At 42.0% G+C, this 14,017-nt stretch overlaps 1 protein-coding gene across 3 annotated transcripts; it reads left to right on the forward strand.

Annotated features, from left to right (window-relative positions):
* Nucleotides 1-207: 207 nt before the first annotated feature.
* LOC115131769 (heterogeneous nuclear ribonucleoprotein R-like) lies at nucleotides 208-12,152 on the forward strand. 3 transcript variants are annotated; one of them, XM_029663744.2, is made up of 11 exons: nucleotides 208-285; nucleotides 1,176-1,344; nucleotides 1,474-1,592; nucleotides 1,736-1,843; nucleotides 8,438-8,551; nucleotides 8,748-8,924; nucleotides 9,744-9,879; nucleotides 9,988-10,193; nucleotides 10,307-10,456; nucleotides 10,558-10,679; nucleotides 10,776-12,152. In XM_029663744.2, exons 2-11 carry the CDS (start codon nucleotides 1,179-1,181, stop codon nucleotides 11,383-11,385), a joined length of 1,908 nt encoding a protein of 635 aa, XP_029519604.1. In that variant the 5' UTR covers nucleotides 208-285; nucleotides 1,176-1,178; the 3' UTR covers nucleotides 11,386-12,152. The 3 variants fall into 3 exon arrangements, with proteins under 3 accessions (XP_029519604.1, XP_029519603.1, XP_029519601.1); XM_029663743.2 differs by having other exon boundaries at nucleotides 231-289; XM_029663741.2 differs by having other exon boundaries at nucleotides 234-392.
* Nucleotides 12,153-14,017: the final 1,865 nt, after the last annotated feature.

The raw sequence follows: 14,017 nt of genomic DNA on the forward strand, positions 1-14,017 counted from the left end.
TGTCACATTCCGTTCAGTACGTTTATACTGTAATTCAATCACAGCATTGTGCAGTATCGAAATCCAAATATGTGCTTATTTTGAGTGTATAGATACAGTCATTGATGTACAATACCTAGGCGTTCTGTCTGGAAATATGGGACTTTTATTGGTGGAAAGTAATGTCAATCTGCGATTAACCACTTCGATTGGTTAAGATTGTGAGGCCCTATGTAGTTAGGTGGGGGCGTGCTCCTTCGTCGCCGAGTGGTGTGCGAGCGACTGGGCCGTCTCGAAAACTGTCTCGTGGGTAGACTCAAACATATTATTGATATTGACCATAGTGCATATCTATTTTGGTTCATTGTTGAATAATACATTTAACGATACTGTTATATTTCTAGAAAAGATAGGTAAGCGTTTGCTAATTATTCATTTTCACCTCTTTTGGCGGGTGGTTTGTTTGAATGCTGAAAGGTGTCCAGCATGCTAACAAGGCCTAAGCTAGCCCTGTTTTCTATTTTCTTGGCAAAGCGTATGAACCTTAACGTTATTTTGATTTACATTTTCGTATTTCTAACGCTAAACGTTTATTTTGCTTGGTGTAAATGTTCCAAATTGTGAATTCAGTCGAATTCGTCTAACAATGTAGCTAACTAAATCTAGTTATGTACTGTAGCTAGCTGCAGTAATTGAGCTTGCTATTATTGGAAGGGGGCGGGACGATGTTTAACCAATAAATACACACCACCAACTAAGCTTGCTTCAACAAAAACATGTTTGCTAGCATAGTCATTGTTTTTGTTTACTGTCTGTTGGAGTTCACGAACTAGCTTGCTCCCAATATAACCTTACTGTTCACTTGTCCCCAGGTATTTCATTTTTCAGACATCGTGGTTGTCTGCATTAAAATTAATGGTTCAGATTTTCTAGTGTAGTTATAGTATCTTAGCCAATCTGAACTAGCTAGTTGATCTTATTTACAATACTTGCAGAGGTTTAGCTAGATTAAATGAAGTTACTAATTGCAATAGGAAAAAATGTGCCCAATGTATTTTATGAAAGGGAAAGTTTATGTACCATACAAGTTGTTAGTCTTGATCTGTAAAGGGCACCTAAAACGTATGTTCTAATATGGAACGTTCTTACTGAAATCTTGTTTTTGTCTTATCTGGTCCTTTCCCCTTTCTCTCAAGAGAATGGCTGCTGCCGCTGAGGTGAATGGTACTTCTGCCCTGGTGAGGGAGGAAGAGGAGCCTATGGAAGTCACTGCCGAAGGCGAGCACACCGAGAACTACCAGACGCTCATCGATGCTGGACTGCCTCAGAAAGTGGCCGAGAGTCTCGACAACGTATTCTCATCTGGTGGGGAATCGGTCATACAATGGCTGAGTCTAATCCGTTTTTCCAAAGAAGCGTGATGATATTGCTTGAGGTTCCATGAAGTGGAGAAAGGCCAGGTTGTAATGTTAGGAATCTGTCTTGTACCCTCAGGCTTGGTGGCGTACGCTGACCTGGATGAGAGGGCCATTGATGCTTTGCGGGAGTTCAATGAAGAGGGAGCGCTGTCTGTACTGTTGCAGTTCAAAGAAAGTGACCTGTCCCATGTGCAGGTGAGTTACAGGGGGAGAGGAATGAATACAAGTCAGTTTGGATGATGATGCATTAGTCAGAAGTTGACATGGAGGGGGCTATACATTTCCCTCTGCTCATAACACCAATACATGAATCATCTGTCCCGTGGTTTGCTTTCTAGAACAAAAGTGCTTTCCTTTGTGGAGTCATGAAGACGTACAGACAGAGGGAAAAGCAGGGAAGTAAAGTACAAGAATCCACCAAGGGTCCCGATGAGTCCAAGATCAAGGTAAAATGCAACGGTTAGAAAGTTGTTTCATTTGGTTAAATATAACCTGCCGTGTAACTCCTGTGCATACACAAAGTTCTCTGTCACTGACGGATTTCCGTCATTTGGATTTTAGAGAGAGAATTTTTTTAGATCAGTGTAGACCAGCTCCCCAGAGACTTTTATTGCAGGTTTGGCGATGACATGGCCTAATAGACCAACGGAAGTGTGTATGTTTTGTGCTAAATAAATTCCCAAATGTTTCATAAAAACAAATTCTCGGTTACGCTGTATGCACTGACCGGCCATGCATGATTGTTGCTGACACTGATGTTCAGATAAAGGGAATTCAATTGTTTATAATGCTCAGCACTCAACTCAAACAGCGGTGTGTAGCCTAGTGTACTTTTGCATTTTAGTAATTTAGCAGATGCTATTATCCAGAGCGATTTACAGTAAGCAGTGAGTGCATACTGTTTGATTTTTTTTTTTACTGGTCCCCTGTGGGAATAAAACCCACAACCCTGGTGTTGGAAGTGCCATGCTTTACCACATGGGGCCACTGTAGCTGCTGGAAAAGTAATTCAAAGCCTATACTTATTGCTCAAGATGTAACTTTCCAGGGCTGTTTCCCAAAAGCGTTGTAGCACTAACATAATTCCATTGAAACTAAATGGACGAAAGATGATCTTAGTACTACAATGCTTTTGTGAAACCCTGCCCTGTGCGACTATTTTTGCCATGTAATATTAATACAAAATCGGACAACCCCATAGTAGAATAGTTTACATATTTACTTAGTCGGCTTGTAGTTTTCTATTCGAGATAAATATGCTTGTCAAAACACAACAATTCTTAATGGCTCTGCCATTTACTGGTTGCTGAAATTCTAATACCCAATTTCAGTTTGACAGAACAAAGTATAGTGTAGAGAATCATCTAAACCGCTGTGAAATATACTTTACGTAACCAAAAATGTAGTATTTTCAGCTGTTTGAAGCTGGTGTACAAAAGTGGAAGACACAAATTAAACTTTAATGAAAAATACACCTGAAAATCACTCATTCCTTTCATTTACAGTGTTAAATAACACTGGAAACAATATTTTTTTTGTGATCAAATGTTTCATTTTGGTGTTTATAATAAGGTTGGTAGCAACATGAAAAACTGTTGTGGGGATCTATTGCAGCTCAAGTCGACGACAAAATCGTCAATGCTCTCTGGGCATGCTGGCTATCTAGCTAGGTAGGTAGCAAGCAAATGTAGCTACTCACAATACCATAGACAATATCAGCATGTAAAGTAGCTAGTTAGCTTTAAAATCGCCTAAACAAACTACAGTCTAAAATATCCAATGTTCAACCTAGACAGATGTGCCTCACAGTGAAGTCTGACATTTACAACAGCAGATACACTATATATACATAAGTATTTGGAGATCACTTCAAATTAGTGGATTCTGCTATTTTAGCCACACCCGTTGCTGACAGGTGTATAAAATCGAGCACATGGTAGTCTCCATAGACAAACATTGGCAGTAGAATGGCCTTAATGAAATGCTCAGTGACTTTTAATGCTTTAGTCCGGGTCTGGGAGGAGATCCCTCAGGAGACCATCCGCCACCTCATCATGTGCTGACAACAAAATCACACAAATTATCAATGGAAATCAAATTTAGCAACCCATGGAGGTCTGGATTTGGAGTCACACTCAAAATTAAAGTGGAAAACCACAATACAGGCTGATCCAACTTTGATGTAATGTCCTTAAAACAAGTCAAAATGAGGCTCAGTAGTGTGTGGCCTCCACATGCCTGTATGACCTCCCTACAACGCCTGGGCATGCTCCTGATGGTGGATGGTCTCCTGAGGGATCTCCCAGACCTGGACTAAAGCATCCGCCAACTCCTGGACAGTTTGTGGTGCAACGTGGCGTTGGTGGATGGAGCGAGACATGATGTGCTCAATTGGATTCAGGCCTGGGGAACGGGTGGGCCAGTCCATAGCATCAATGCCTTCCTCTTGCAGGAACTGCTGACACACTCCAGCCACATGAGGTCTAGCATTGTCTTGCATTAGGAGGAACCCAGGGCCAACCACACCAGCATATGGTCTCACAAGGGGTCTGAGGATCTCATCTCGGTACCTAATGGCAGTCAGGCTACCTCTGGCGAACACATGGAGGGCTGTGCGGCCCCCCCAAAGAAATGCCACCCCACACCATGACTGACCCACCGCCAAACCGGTCATGCTGGAGGATGTTGCAGGCAGCAGAACGTTCTCCACGGCGTCTCCAGACTGTCACATGTGCTCAGTGTGAACCTGCTTTCATCTGTGAAGAGCACAGGGCGCCAGTGGCGAATTTGCCAATCTTTGTGTTCTCTGGCAAATGCCAAACGTCCTGCACGGTGTTGGGCTGTAAGCACAACCTCCACCTGTGGACGTCAGGCTCTCATACCACCCTCATGGAGTCTGTTTCTGACCGTTTGAGCAGACACATGCACATTTGTGGCCTGCTGGAGGTAATTTTGCAGGGCTCTGGCAGTGCTCCTCTTTGCACAAAGGCGAAGGTAGCGGTCCTGCTGCTGGGTTGTTGCCCTCCTACGGCCTCCTCCACGTCTCCTGATGTACTGGCCCGTCTCCTGGTAGCGCCTCCATGCTCTGGACACTACGCTGACAGACACAGCAAACCTTCTTGCCACAGCTCGCATTGATGTACCATCCTGGATGAGCTGCACTACCTGAGCCACTTGTGTGGGTTGTAGACTCCGTCTCATGCTACCACTAGAGTGAAAGCACCGCCAAGCATTCAGAAATGACCAAAACATCATAAAGCATATGAACTGAGAAGTGGTCCTACCTGCAGAACCACTCCTTTATTGGGGATGTCTTGCTAATTGCCTATAATTTCCATCTGTTATCTATTCCATTTGCACAACAGCATGTGAAATGTATTGTCAATCAGTGTTGCTTCCTAAGTGGACAGTTTGATTTCACAGAAGTGTGATTGACTTGGAGTTACATTGTGTTGTTTAAGTGTTCCCTTTATTTTTTTGAGCAGTGTGTGTGTGTGTATATATATATATATATATATATATATATATATATATATATACCCTCTAAATCAAATTGGCTATGCATGGCTTGTATGCAAGGGTCTCGGAAACATTGTATCAACTTGGTCCGTTCTGAAGCTCATGCTAGCAAACTTGCAACGTTGTGTAAAATAGTCTGGTCCCTCAGTTTCCAGCGCCAGTGAGCTCTGGGCAGACACAGCTGTAGGTTATTTGCGCGAGGGATAGGAAGTAATCTGGTAGACCTATTTTTGACATTTCCACGGAATCAGAACATGACAAAAAATATATATTACGCTGAGTGGTTATCAAAGTTTTTAGGAACTATTGTCATTCTCCATGGATGTAAAAACAGACTTCTTACTTGCTGTTTTCAGGTGAAGGGAATTACTTTGTCCTTTTAAGGATGTTGCGAATTTTCGCAGCTTTTTGTTAAAAATCGCCCAACATTTCAGCGCCCTGCTATTCATGCCAGGAATATAGTACATGCATATGATTAGTATGTGTGGATAGAAAACACTCAGACGTTTCCAAAACTGTATAAATCACGCCTGTGGCATTTACAGAACGGGCGTTTCATCGAAAATTGCATGAAAATCTGTTCACTGAAAATGGAAAAATATATCCTTCCGCGACTACAGGTAATTGTTAAAAGTGAACCGAATTAAATAGAGCCGAGTTTACACTGCCTACAGCTTCCACAGGTTGTCTAGAGTCATGTCATTTGATTCGCAATTGATTCTTGGTCTAACCCAAACAAGGGAACTCCTTCCCTAATGTCTCCGCCCAGATTTTTGGCCGACCATTTCCAGAAATCTTTTTCTCTACGGACAAGCTAAACATTTCACATCGCCTCCTGAGGAATTTTATCGCTTATTAACGTGTACTAATACCTAAAGTTGCATTACAAAAGTATTTCGAAGTGTTTTGTGAAAGTTTATCGTCGACTTTTTGATTTTTAAAAAAACGACGTTACGTTATGAAATGCTAATTTTTTTCTATACTCTCACAGTATTCCTAGCTCGATATCTAGGCTATATATGGACCGATTTAATCGAAAAAAGACCCTAAATGATGTTTATGGGACATCTAGGAGTGCCAAGAAAGAAGCTCGTCAAAGGTAATGAATGTTTTATATTTTATTTCAGCGTTTTCGTTTGCGACGGCTAACGCAAAATCTGTCGTTTTAGTTAACGTTGCAGTATTTTGAGGGTGCATGGTATCAGATAATAGCTTCTCATGCTTTCCCCGAAAAGCATTTTACAAATCTGACTTGGTGGATAGATTCACGAGTGTAGCTTTAATTCAGTATATTGTATGTCAATTTTAATGAAAGTTTGAGTTTTATCAAAAACTATACGTGGCGCACTTGAAATTTCCCCTGATTTGATCCCCACAACGGGACCGCTTCTCTAACAAGTTCTTGCCACCACTGTGGAGCGTCTCAATCAGAAATACTTTCAGATCTGCACATTTATGGCCCTACATTTGCGAGCAGGCCAGGTAGCCTGCATAATCCTTACTCGACATTGGCAGGAGCGTTACAAATAAAAATCAATAATAAATTGACAACTTGTAAATGGAACGGAATAAACGTATTCCTCACAAGTGTAGCCTAGATTGTGCGCCGCAAACAACTTGTCCACACCGACAATGAGAACTGTAAAAGACTAATAATATATTGAATGCATTAACATAAATTACCGTTACCAAACAAATGTTGTAAATTAGAAATTAAATTGATTAACGGTAAATGTACTGCTGGTGTGTAGTCCCCACAATGGATTAGTCCACTGAAACAGGAGTGAATCAGAGCAATTATATGTGCCATAATTTATTTATTTGCTACTGCTCGACTAAAATAATCTTAGTCTCCCAACAGCCTGTCGACTAAATGGAGTCAGCCCTACCAACTATCAATCACTTAAGTCATGTGTTTTCCAGTAGAGCTACCTAGCGATGCAACTACTTCATCCCTCTTGATCACGCGTTCTCTCTTCTCCGTCTCCAGACAAGTAGGCGTGCAATAGATTATGGTCATTGTAGTTAGTTTAGCACAGATAAGTGGTAATTATGTTGAATATTGGCCTGTTGGAAACTCCCTACTACATATCACAGTTAGGGCTACATCTGATTTTATCTCGAGAAAAACTACGGTGGGAAAATGCGCATTGGGCAAATGAAATCGAATTAAAATAAGTGAACTGACATCAGTCAATTAGTTAAATGGAAAATATCTCTCAGCACCATTGACCACGCAACCAAATATCAACATTTTTAAAGGAGATGTTTAATTCTTATGCCACTGTCTTAATCCTACTCTTTTATTTTTGATTTAGTTGGAGATGTGAATCAGGACTCAACATTACGGCTTGCCTGGGGCAAGGAAATAAGTAAATGGTTGGACAACCAGAGTGTGTGTGTATCATTTTTAATTCAGAATGGACAAGTAAAAAATCACTGTTCAAACTATTACCCCGAACAGAATTGGATCAGGTAGGGCAGTGCATGGTTGACATTCTGAGTAAATTACGTATAGGTTATAGCAAGTAGGAATATTTCAAATAAGTATTTACACAAAGCAAGAGAACAATGTAGGTAGAGCTAAGAGTATTACCAAAACAGTGCAAACTTGTTTTTTTTCTCTTGAATGTCGGATATTCTGGGCCAATAGCTAAATTACATTTTATAGTGGACACTCCAGTGTCTTGTTGTAAAAGCTCAAATTGTGTATTTTTTTTCTCCATTTGGTATTGGGACATTGCATTTTAACCCAGTTTCAGTTTAGTGCGGTAGGAGAAATTTAGCATGCATTATCTCAAAGTTTTAAGTTGTTTTTGGAGAGAGTGCACGAGAACACAATAGCGAGATATACAAATCTAATGAGAAATTTGAACAAACCTTAGTTGACCATCATTATGGGGGGGGGGGGGGGGGGAATCCCTCCTTGCTGTTGTGAATCAAACGACCAAAAGCCTAATCCTACTATCTGAAATATCCATAAAAACATTAAGACAAATTTTAAAGTTTTGAAGAGTATTTTCCAAAATGTTCTAATAGTGTCTAAAGTTGTTGCACAATAGCTATTGATGACTTCCCAAATGCTATACAGGCCTAAATAGTGTCATTGATGAGATGTGACTTATATAAAGTATGCTTACATTTCCCCTGTTACCCTTTTGAAATGGCTTCGATAGCAACAATGAATCTATTTTGGTAAGACATCTTTCAATCTTTCTCACCCTAGCACATTGGTAGTAGTCGGTGACAAATATCAAAGCTAAGCATGGCTGTGCTCGGTTAACCCTGGATGGAAGACCAGATGGGATAGCTGTAGATGGACTAATTATCCCATAGGAGGTGCTGTCAAACCTAATTTTTTTCTGATTTTGGATATAACGTTGAAGATTTGATGACAAGGTTTGTCTTGTGTTGAAAATTGGAAACCATGATGACAATCCTATGGTTGAAATTTCGCCCTCAAACTTTGTGTTCCCGCTCATGTTGTGTATTGGTTATGCTGACGTCTGCATGTTCCCCAGGCTCTGTTGGAGCGGACAGGATACACCTTGGACGTCACCACGGGACAGAGGAAATATGGAGGGCCCCCACCAGAGGAAGTGTTCCAGGGAGCACAGCCTGGGATTGGAACTGAGGTAAAGATGTACCATTTATAACATTGTGGGAAAGCCTTTGACTGATAAGAGATGCGTTTGTAAGACTTTGGCCCCAAGAATGGCAACAGACTTTTATAGCAGCATTTACAGCAGACTTCCCCTGCTGAAGTATCATGAGCTGATCTGATCACATTGTGGAACCCTCACTGATCTAGGCTCTGTTTTCTGCCTTCAGGTGTTTGTGGGAAAGATCCCCAGAGATCTGTATGAAGACGAGCTGGTGCCACTGTTTGAGAAGGCGGGAACAATCTGGGACCTGAGGCTAATGATGGACCCTCTGTCGGGTCAGAACCGGGGATACGCCTTCATCACCTTCTGCGGCAAGGATGCAGCAGCTGAGGCGGTGAAACTTGTAAGTCCCTGCAGCCAGTCAAGTCTTACTTCACCTTCTAAGAACCAAGCGGTTTGTTTCCCAAACACAGATGAAGCCTAGTCCTTGACTAAAAATCACTTTCAATAGAGAATCTCCGTTGAGTGTGCTTTTTTTTAGTCTAGGGCAGTGGTTACCAACCTTTTCTGAGTCCAGATCACTTTCTGAGTCAAAATGCAATCTGAGATCTACCGTTCAGATTATTATTATTTTTTCATTAAACAGTTCTTCCGCGATGATATTTGTGCAGTAGGCTATATGCCCAATACATTATCACTGCATATTGACTATGCTTGAATTGCCCTGCCAATGTTCTTCTCAGACCATTTTATAATTATATTTGAAAAAATGACATATGATCACACTGCTAATAGATAATTTGTTGTGTTACTTTGTTTTTACCTCTCACCTGACTGTGCTCTCCCTCCCTCTGCTGAGAATCGGGGACAGTCTTTCAAGTCACAATGCACTATTTCTGTCTCATGCACCAATTCATGTTATTACTCTAATGACCAGAGTGTAATATTCCTCTAAAAATGACAAGCTGCTAATTAATAACAACGGAACACTTTGCTATACTCATTAATTATAGCTGCAGAGCTGGTTGCAGCTTATGTGGAAGTAGGGAGAATGCACATTTTATGGCTTATAAACGTTGACGGCTTAAGAGCTGTCATTTTTTATGTGAGGAACTGCAGTTCCTCAAGGACAAAACGAGAGAAAAAAGAAGAAAAAAGAACTGCAGTTCCTTGCAATAAAATGGCAGCTCTTAAGACATCTTTCCTCGATTCTTGTTTTCAGTGTGATAACTATGAAATCCGGTCTGGGAAATACCTTGGAGTGTGCATATCTGTCGCAAACAACCGCCTGTTTGTTGGATCAATCCCAAAGAACAAGACCAGAGAGAGCATATTGGAGGACTTTGGCAAAGTCACAGGTCAGTGAAAGTGCAGACATCCCAATTTGGTTTACATTTGTTTTATGTTCTGTGGGTTGTCATTGGTCAGATATCAGTCATGTGACGCCAGTCTCCCTCTTCCTCCAGAGGGGCTTCAGGAAGTGATCCTCTACCACCAGCCGGACGACAAGAAGAAGAACCGTGGCTTCTGTTTCCTGGAGTACGAGGACCACAAGTCTGCAGCCCAGGCCCGCCGCCGCCTGATGAGTGGCAAGGTGAAGGTGTGGGGGAACCCGGTCACTGTGGAGTGGGCTGACCCGGTCGCTGAGCCCGACCCAGATGTCATGGCGAAGGTAAGTCATGTCTTGTTCACTCGCTCTCCCACACTCACTCTCTCATTTTACAATGACCTCTCTGCATAAACTGAGATTAATATGGAGTTGAACTGTAATGTTTGTGTCATCAGGTGAAAGTCCTGTTTGTCAGGAAGCTAGCCACCCCGGTCACAGAGGAGCTACTGGAGAAGACCTTCTCTGCGTTTGGAAAGCTGGAGCGGGTGAAGAAGCTCAAAGACTACGCCTTTGTTCACTTTGAGGACAGGGATGCAGCTGTGAAGGTGGATTACCCTTAGTAAAAATACAGTCTTTATTTTCTCATTTCAAGAAATACAAATGTTTTACCTTCGTATGTGTGATACAAATGTTCTGCTTTCCTCAGGCAATGGCAGAAATGAATGGGAAGGAGCTGGGGGGAGAGGAGATTGAGATAGTCCTGGCCAAGCCCCCTGACAAGAAAAGGAAAGAGAGGCAGGCTCAGCGCCAGACCACCAGAAACCCAGGGTGAGGTCACAGAGAGACTGTGCCTGACTAATATCTGAGTAGATCTCCTGTCATGGGATTACGTTGAACCTTATGTGTTATTCTTGTATTCTGCAGGTATGATGACTATTACTACTACCCACCGCCACGCATGCCTCCACCAGGTAGGGGCAGGGGCCGTGGTGGCAGAGGGGGCGGTGGCTACGCCGCCTACCCCCCAGACTACTACAGCTACGAGGACTACTACGATGACTACTACGGCTACGACTATCATGACTACCGCGGCGGTTACGAGGACCCGTACTACGGTTACGACGATGTGTACAGCATGAGGGGCCGTGGCAGCCGCCCCAGCAGGGGAGGCCCACCCAGGACCCGCGGAGCACAACCCACACGGGGCCGAGGGGGCTATACCCAGAGGGGGCCACCCATCGGCGGGCCCAGGGGTGGTAGAGGAGGGGGCCGTGGGGGACCATTCCAACCACAGAGGGGCCGAGGTACCCGAGGAGCCAGGGGGAACCGCGGGGGCAATGTGGGCGGGAAGAGGAAGGCGGATGTCTTCAACCAGCCTGACTCCAAGCGCCGGCAGATCAACCAGCAGAACTGGGGGTCCCAGCCCATCGCCCAGCAGCCCCTGCAGCAAGGGGCCGACTATTCCGGTAACTATGGTTACAGTAATGACACCCTGGAGTTTTCACAGGATTCTTATGGGCAGCAGTGGAAGTAGACGCATCAAAAAAGGTATTTGGCAAAATAAAAACAAAAAGTACAGGGGGAGAAAACAAGGAGATTGGCGCAATTTTTTTGATTGACTTTTTATTCTTCATCCCTCGCGGAACAAAAAAATTCACTGAGAGAAAAAAAATGGACAGACACCCCCAGAATTGGCACATGATTGGCTGGAATTGCATTTTGGCCTGAAGATGTGAATGTAACCGTTTTGCTGAATCATTTCTTACTCTTACGGTTACATGGGACAAATGTCTTAAAACACACATCACTTTTACCTTCCAACATTTTGTTTGTTTATTTTAAAGCCAACAATGAGCATTTTAAATGTGGACAATTCATTTTCAAAAGTCTGAGGACATTAAAATCATGATCTTGCCTTGCAGGAAAGTTTGTGTCCAAGCCCCTCCCTCCCCTACCTGTATTCCCCTTATTTCTGGTTTCTAATAGTGGCATAGTGACTTGCTTGTATATAATTGCTTATGGCTAGAGCTTCATATTCATTTTTTGCCGTGATGGAGAAAAGAATCCACAGGAAGTAGAAAAATTGAACGTTTTGTAATGTTAAGTGTATGTCAAGCATTTCTAGAGGTAGATCAATTGTGTTTTTTAAAACTGATATTATTATTATAACTTCCTATGTTTTCTTTGAACTTGCCCGTTAGTTTGGTTTGGCTTACCTTAAAAGCCATTGCAGTTTGTTCTGATGTTTGTATTTATAACTTTTACGTTTGTTCCGTTTCAATAAAACTCAGTTGAGCATTATTCAATTGTCAGATACCTTCAAATTCAATGGTGTCATTCAGTATTTGAGTCTACTCCTAAACCTCAAATTTCACATTTGGAACGAGATTTTACATTTCACATTTGGAACGAGATTTTGTCAGCTTTTTGCTCAAAGAATAAATAAAGATTCCAAATGAAATTGTCAAATAGCGAAAGACTGGATGACAGAGAGCACAAGTGATGTTTGAATGACTGAATAAAAAAGGATTTATAACCCTTTATTTTCCAGGATATGCCACCCTCTTTTGATCTGGTAAAGGTTCCAAAGGTATACAAATTTTTAAAAAATGAACACAATAGTTGTACATTTTGTACAACGATGCAGAAATTTCTATCTCGCAAATCATTTACATTGGATTCTACAGGAAGACCAGAACAACCGAGAATTCAAATGCATTCCCCTTCCCTGAAGGCACTGGATCAGTTGCAACTCACCTCCACTCAAATACCATGAGGCCCAATTATTCAGTCATTTCTTATTACAGACTGGGAACCTCCAAAGGATAAAAATGATTCACAAATTATGAAAGTAATGTCTGTGCTGCTGCTGTACGTTTTGTCTTTTGCTGCTGTAGCAATGACCCTTCAAGCCCTGCTGTTGTTCCATAGAGAAATGCTAAGAGCAAATGCCTTTGGTTTCATTTATATTATTATTTGTGTTTATCTTTTGTCCTTTTATTCCAACATACCCAGGTGGTGAAGCGAGAGCGGCATCGCTTGAGTGAGGAAAGAACTCACCCTGAACGGTGTTCCTTACAAAAGGCCCGGGTGAGCTAGTTGAGTACTGTCTCTCCTCACCTACAACTGCTGCTAAAATCAAAAGGGGGGGACTTCCAGCCACAGTCATGCCATGCTCCTTGTTATTGTTGTTACTAATATACTACCGTAATGGATGTGGGCCTACATTTCAATTGATTATTTTTGTCAGTGTCAACCACATCAATCCTTGCATCCTCAAACTAGGGTAATGAAGCTTCTAAATAATTGCATTGTTGTAAGTCTAGATAGACAAATGATTTGAAGTTATTAGCCCCCTTACTTAGGATGTAGCCTAGTCATCCTGATTGACCAAGAAGTGGTAAGTCACAGTATTAAAGCCAATTGGCCACATTTACTCAGAGGTAGATAAGATGGTTAATCTACGGAATGAAATGGACAAAAGTAGACAGTCCAACTCGAGGCTTTTCTATAAAGGAGATCGGCCTAAGCCCCCAACACCTGTCACTTGGACAATTCCCTATATGGTGCGCTACTTTCAAACAGCCGCTAGGGCCCTGGTCAAACGCAGTGCACTACATGAGGAATAGGGTGTCATTTGGGACACACTTAGCTACACCCTGTTGTGATAATCGCTTCAGCTGTCACTGTCACATTCTTTAATCTCTAGAGGCAGCTTTCTTAACGAAAGCAAGGGGGACTAGAATTCCTTTTATTTTCTCTAACAAAGCATATTTTTATTGGGCAATTCTAAACTGACATTGGCTTTCTGTATGATGAATACCTTTTACTACTGTGGTAATTGATAACTACACTGATCCCAATGCCTTTGAAGATTACAATTTAGTCAACTGCTGGGCAAGCGACAACAAAAGACAGTTCCTGGAAATTGGTCTTTACATTTTAAATCCACAGGAGGGCAGTGTCAATTTGTTTTACTGATGTGCCTTATATTGCACCAGCGATATTTTATTCATGTTGTACACAATTTAGCTTTGTATTAGTATCTGATTTTAAAGCATTATATTTAATAAGAGTAGTTGTGTTTTATATGTTGCTTCTGTCACCAGACTGTAGGGGAGCTTCCCTAAAGCTAGCACTCACCCTGCCCTTCCTGTGGACCAGTT

The sequence above is a fragment of the Oncorhynchus nerka genome, linkage group LG7, assembly GCF_034236695.1.
Source record: "Oncorhynchus nerka isolate Pitt River linkage group LG7, Oner_Uvic_2.0, whole genome shotgun sequence".
In the NCBI taxonomy this organism is placed as follows: domain Eukaryota; kingdom Metazoa; phylum Chordata; class Actinopteri; order Salmoniformes; family Salmonidae; genus Oncorhynchus; species Oncorhynchus nerka.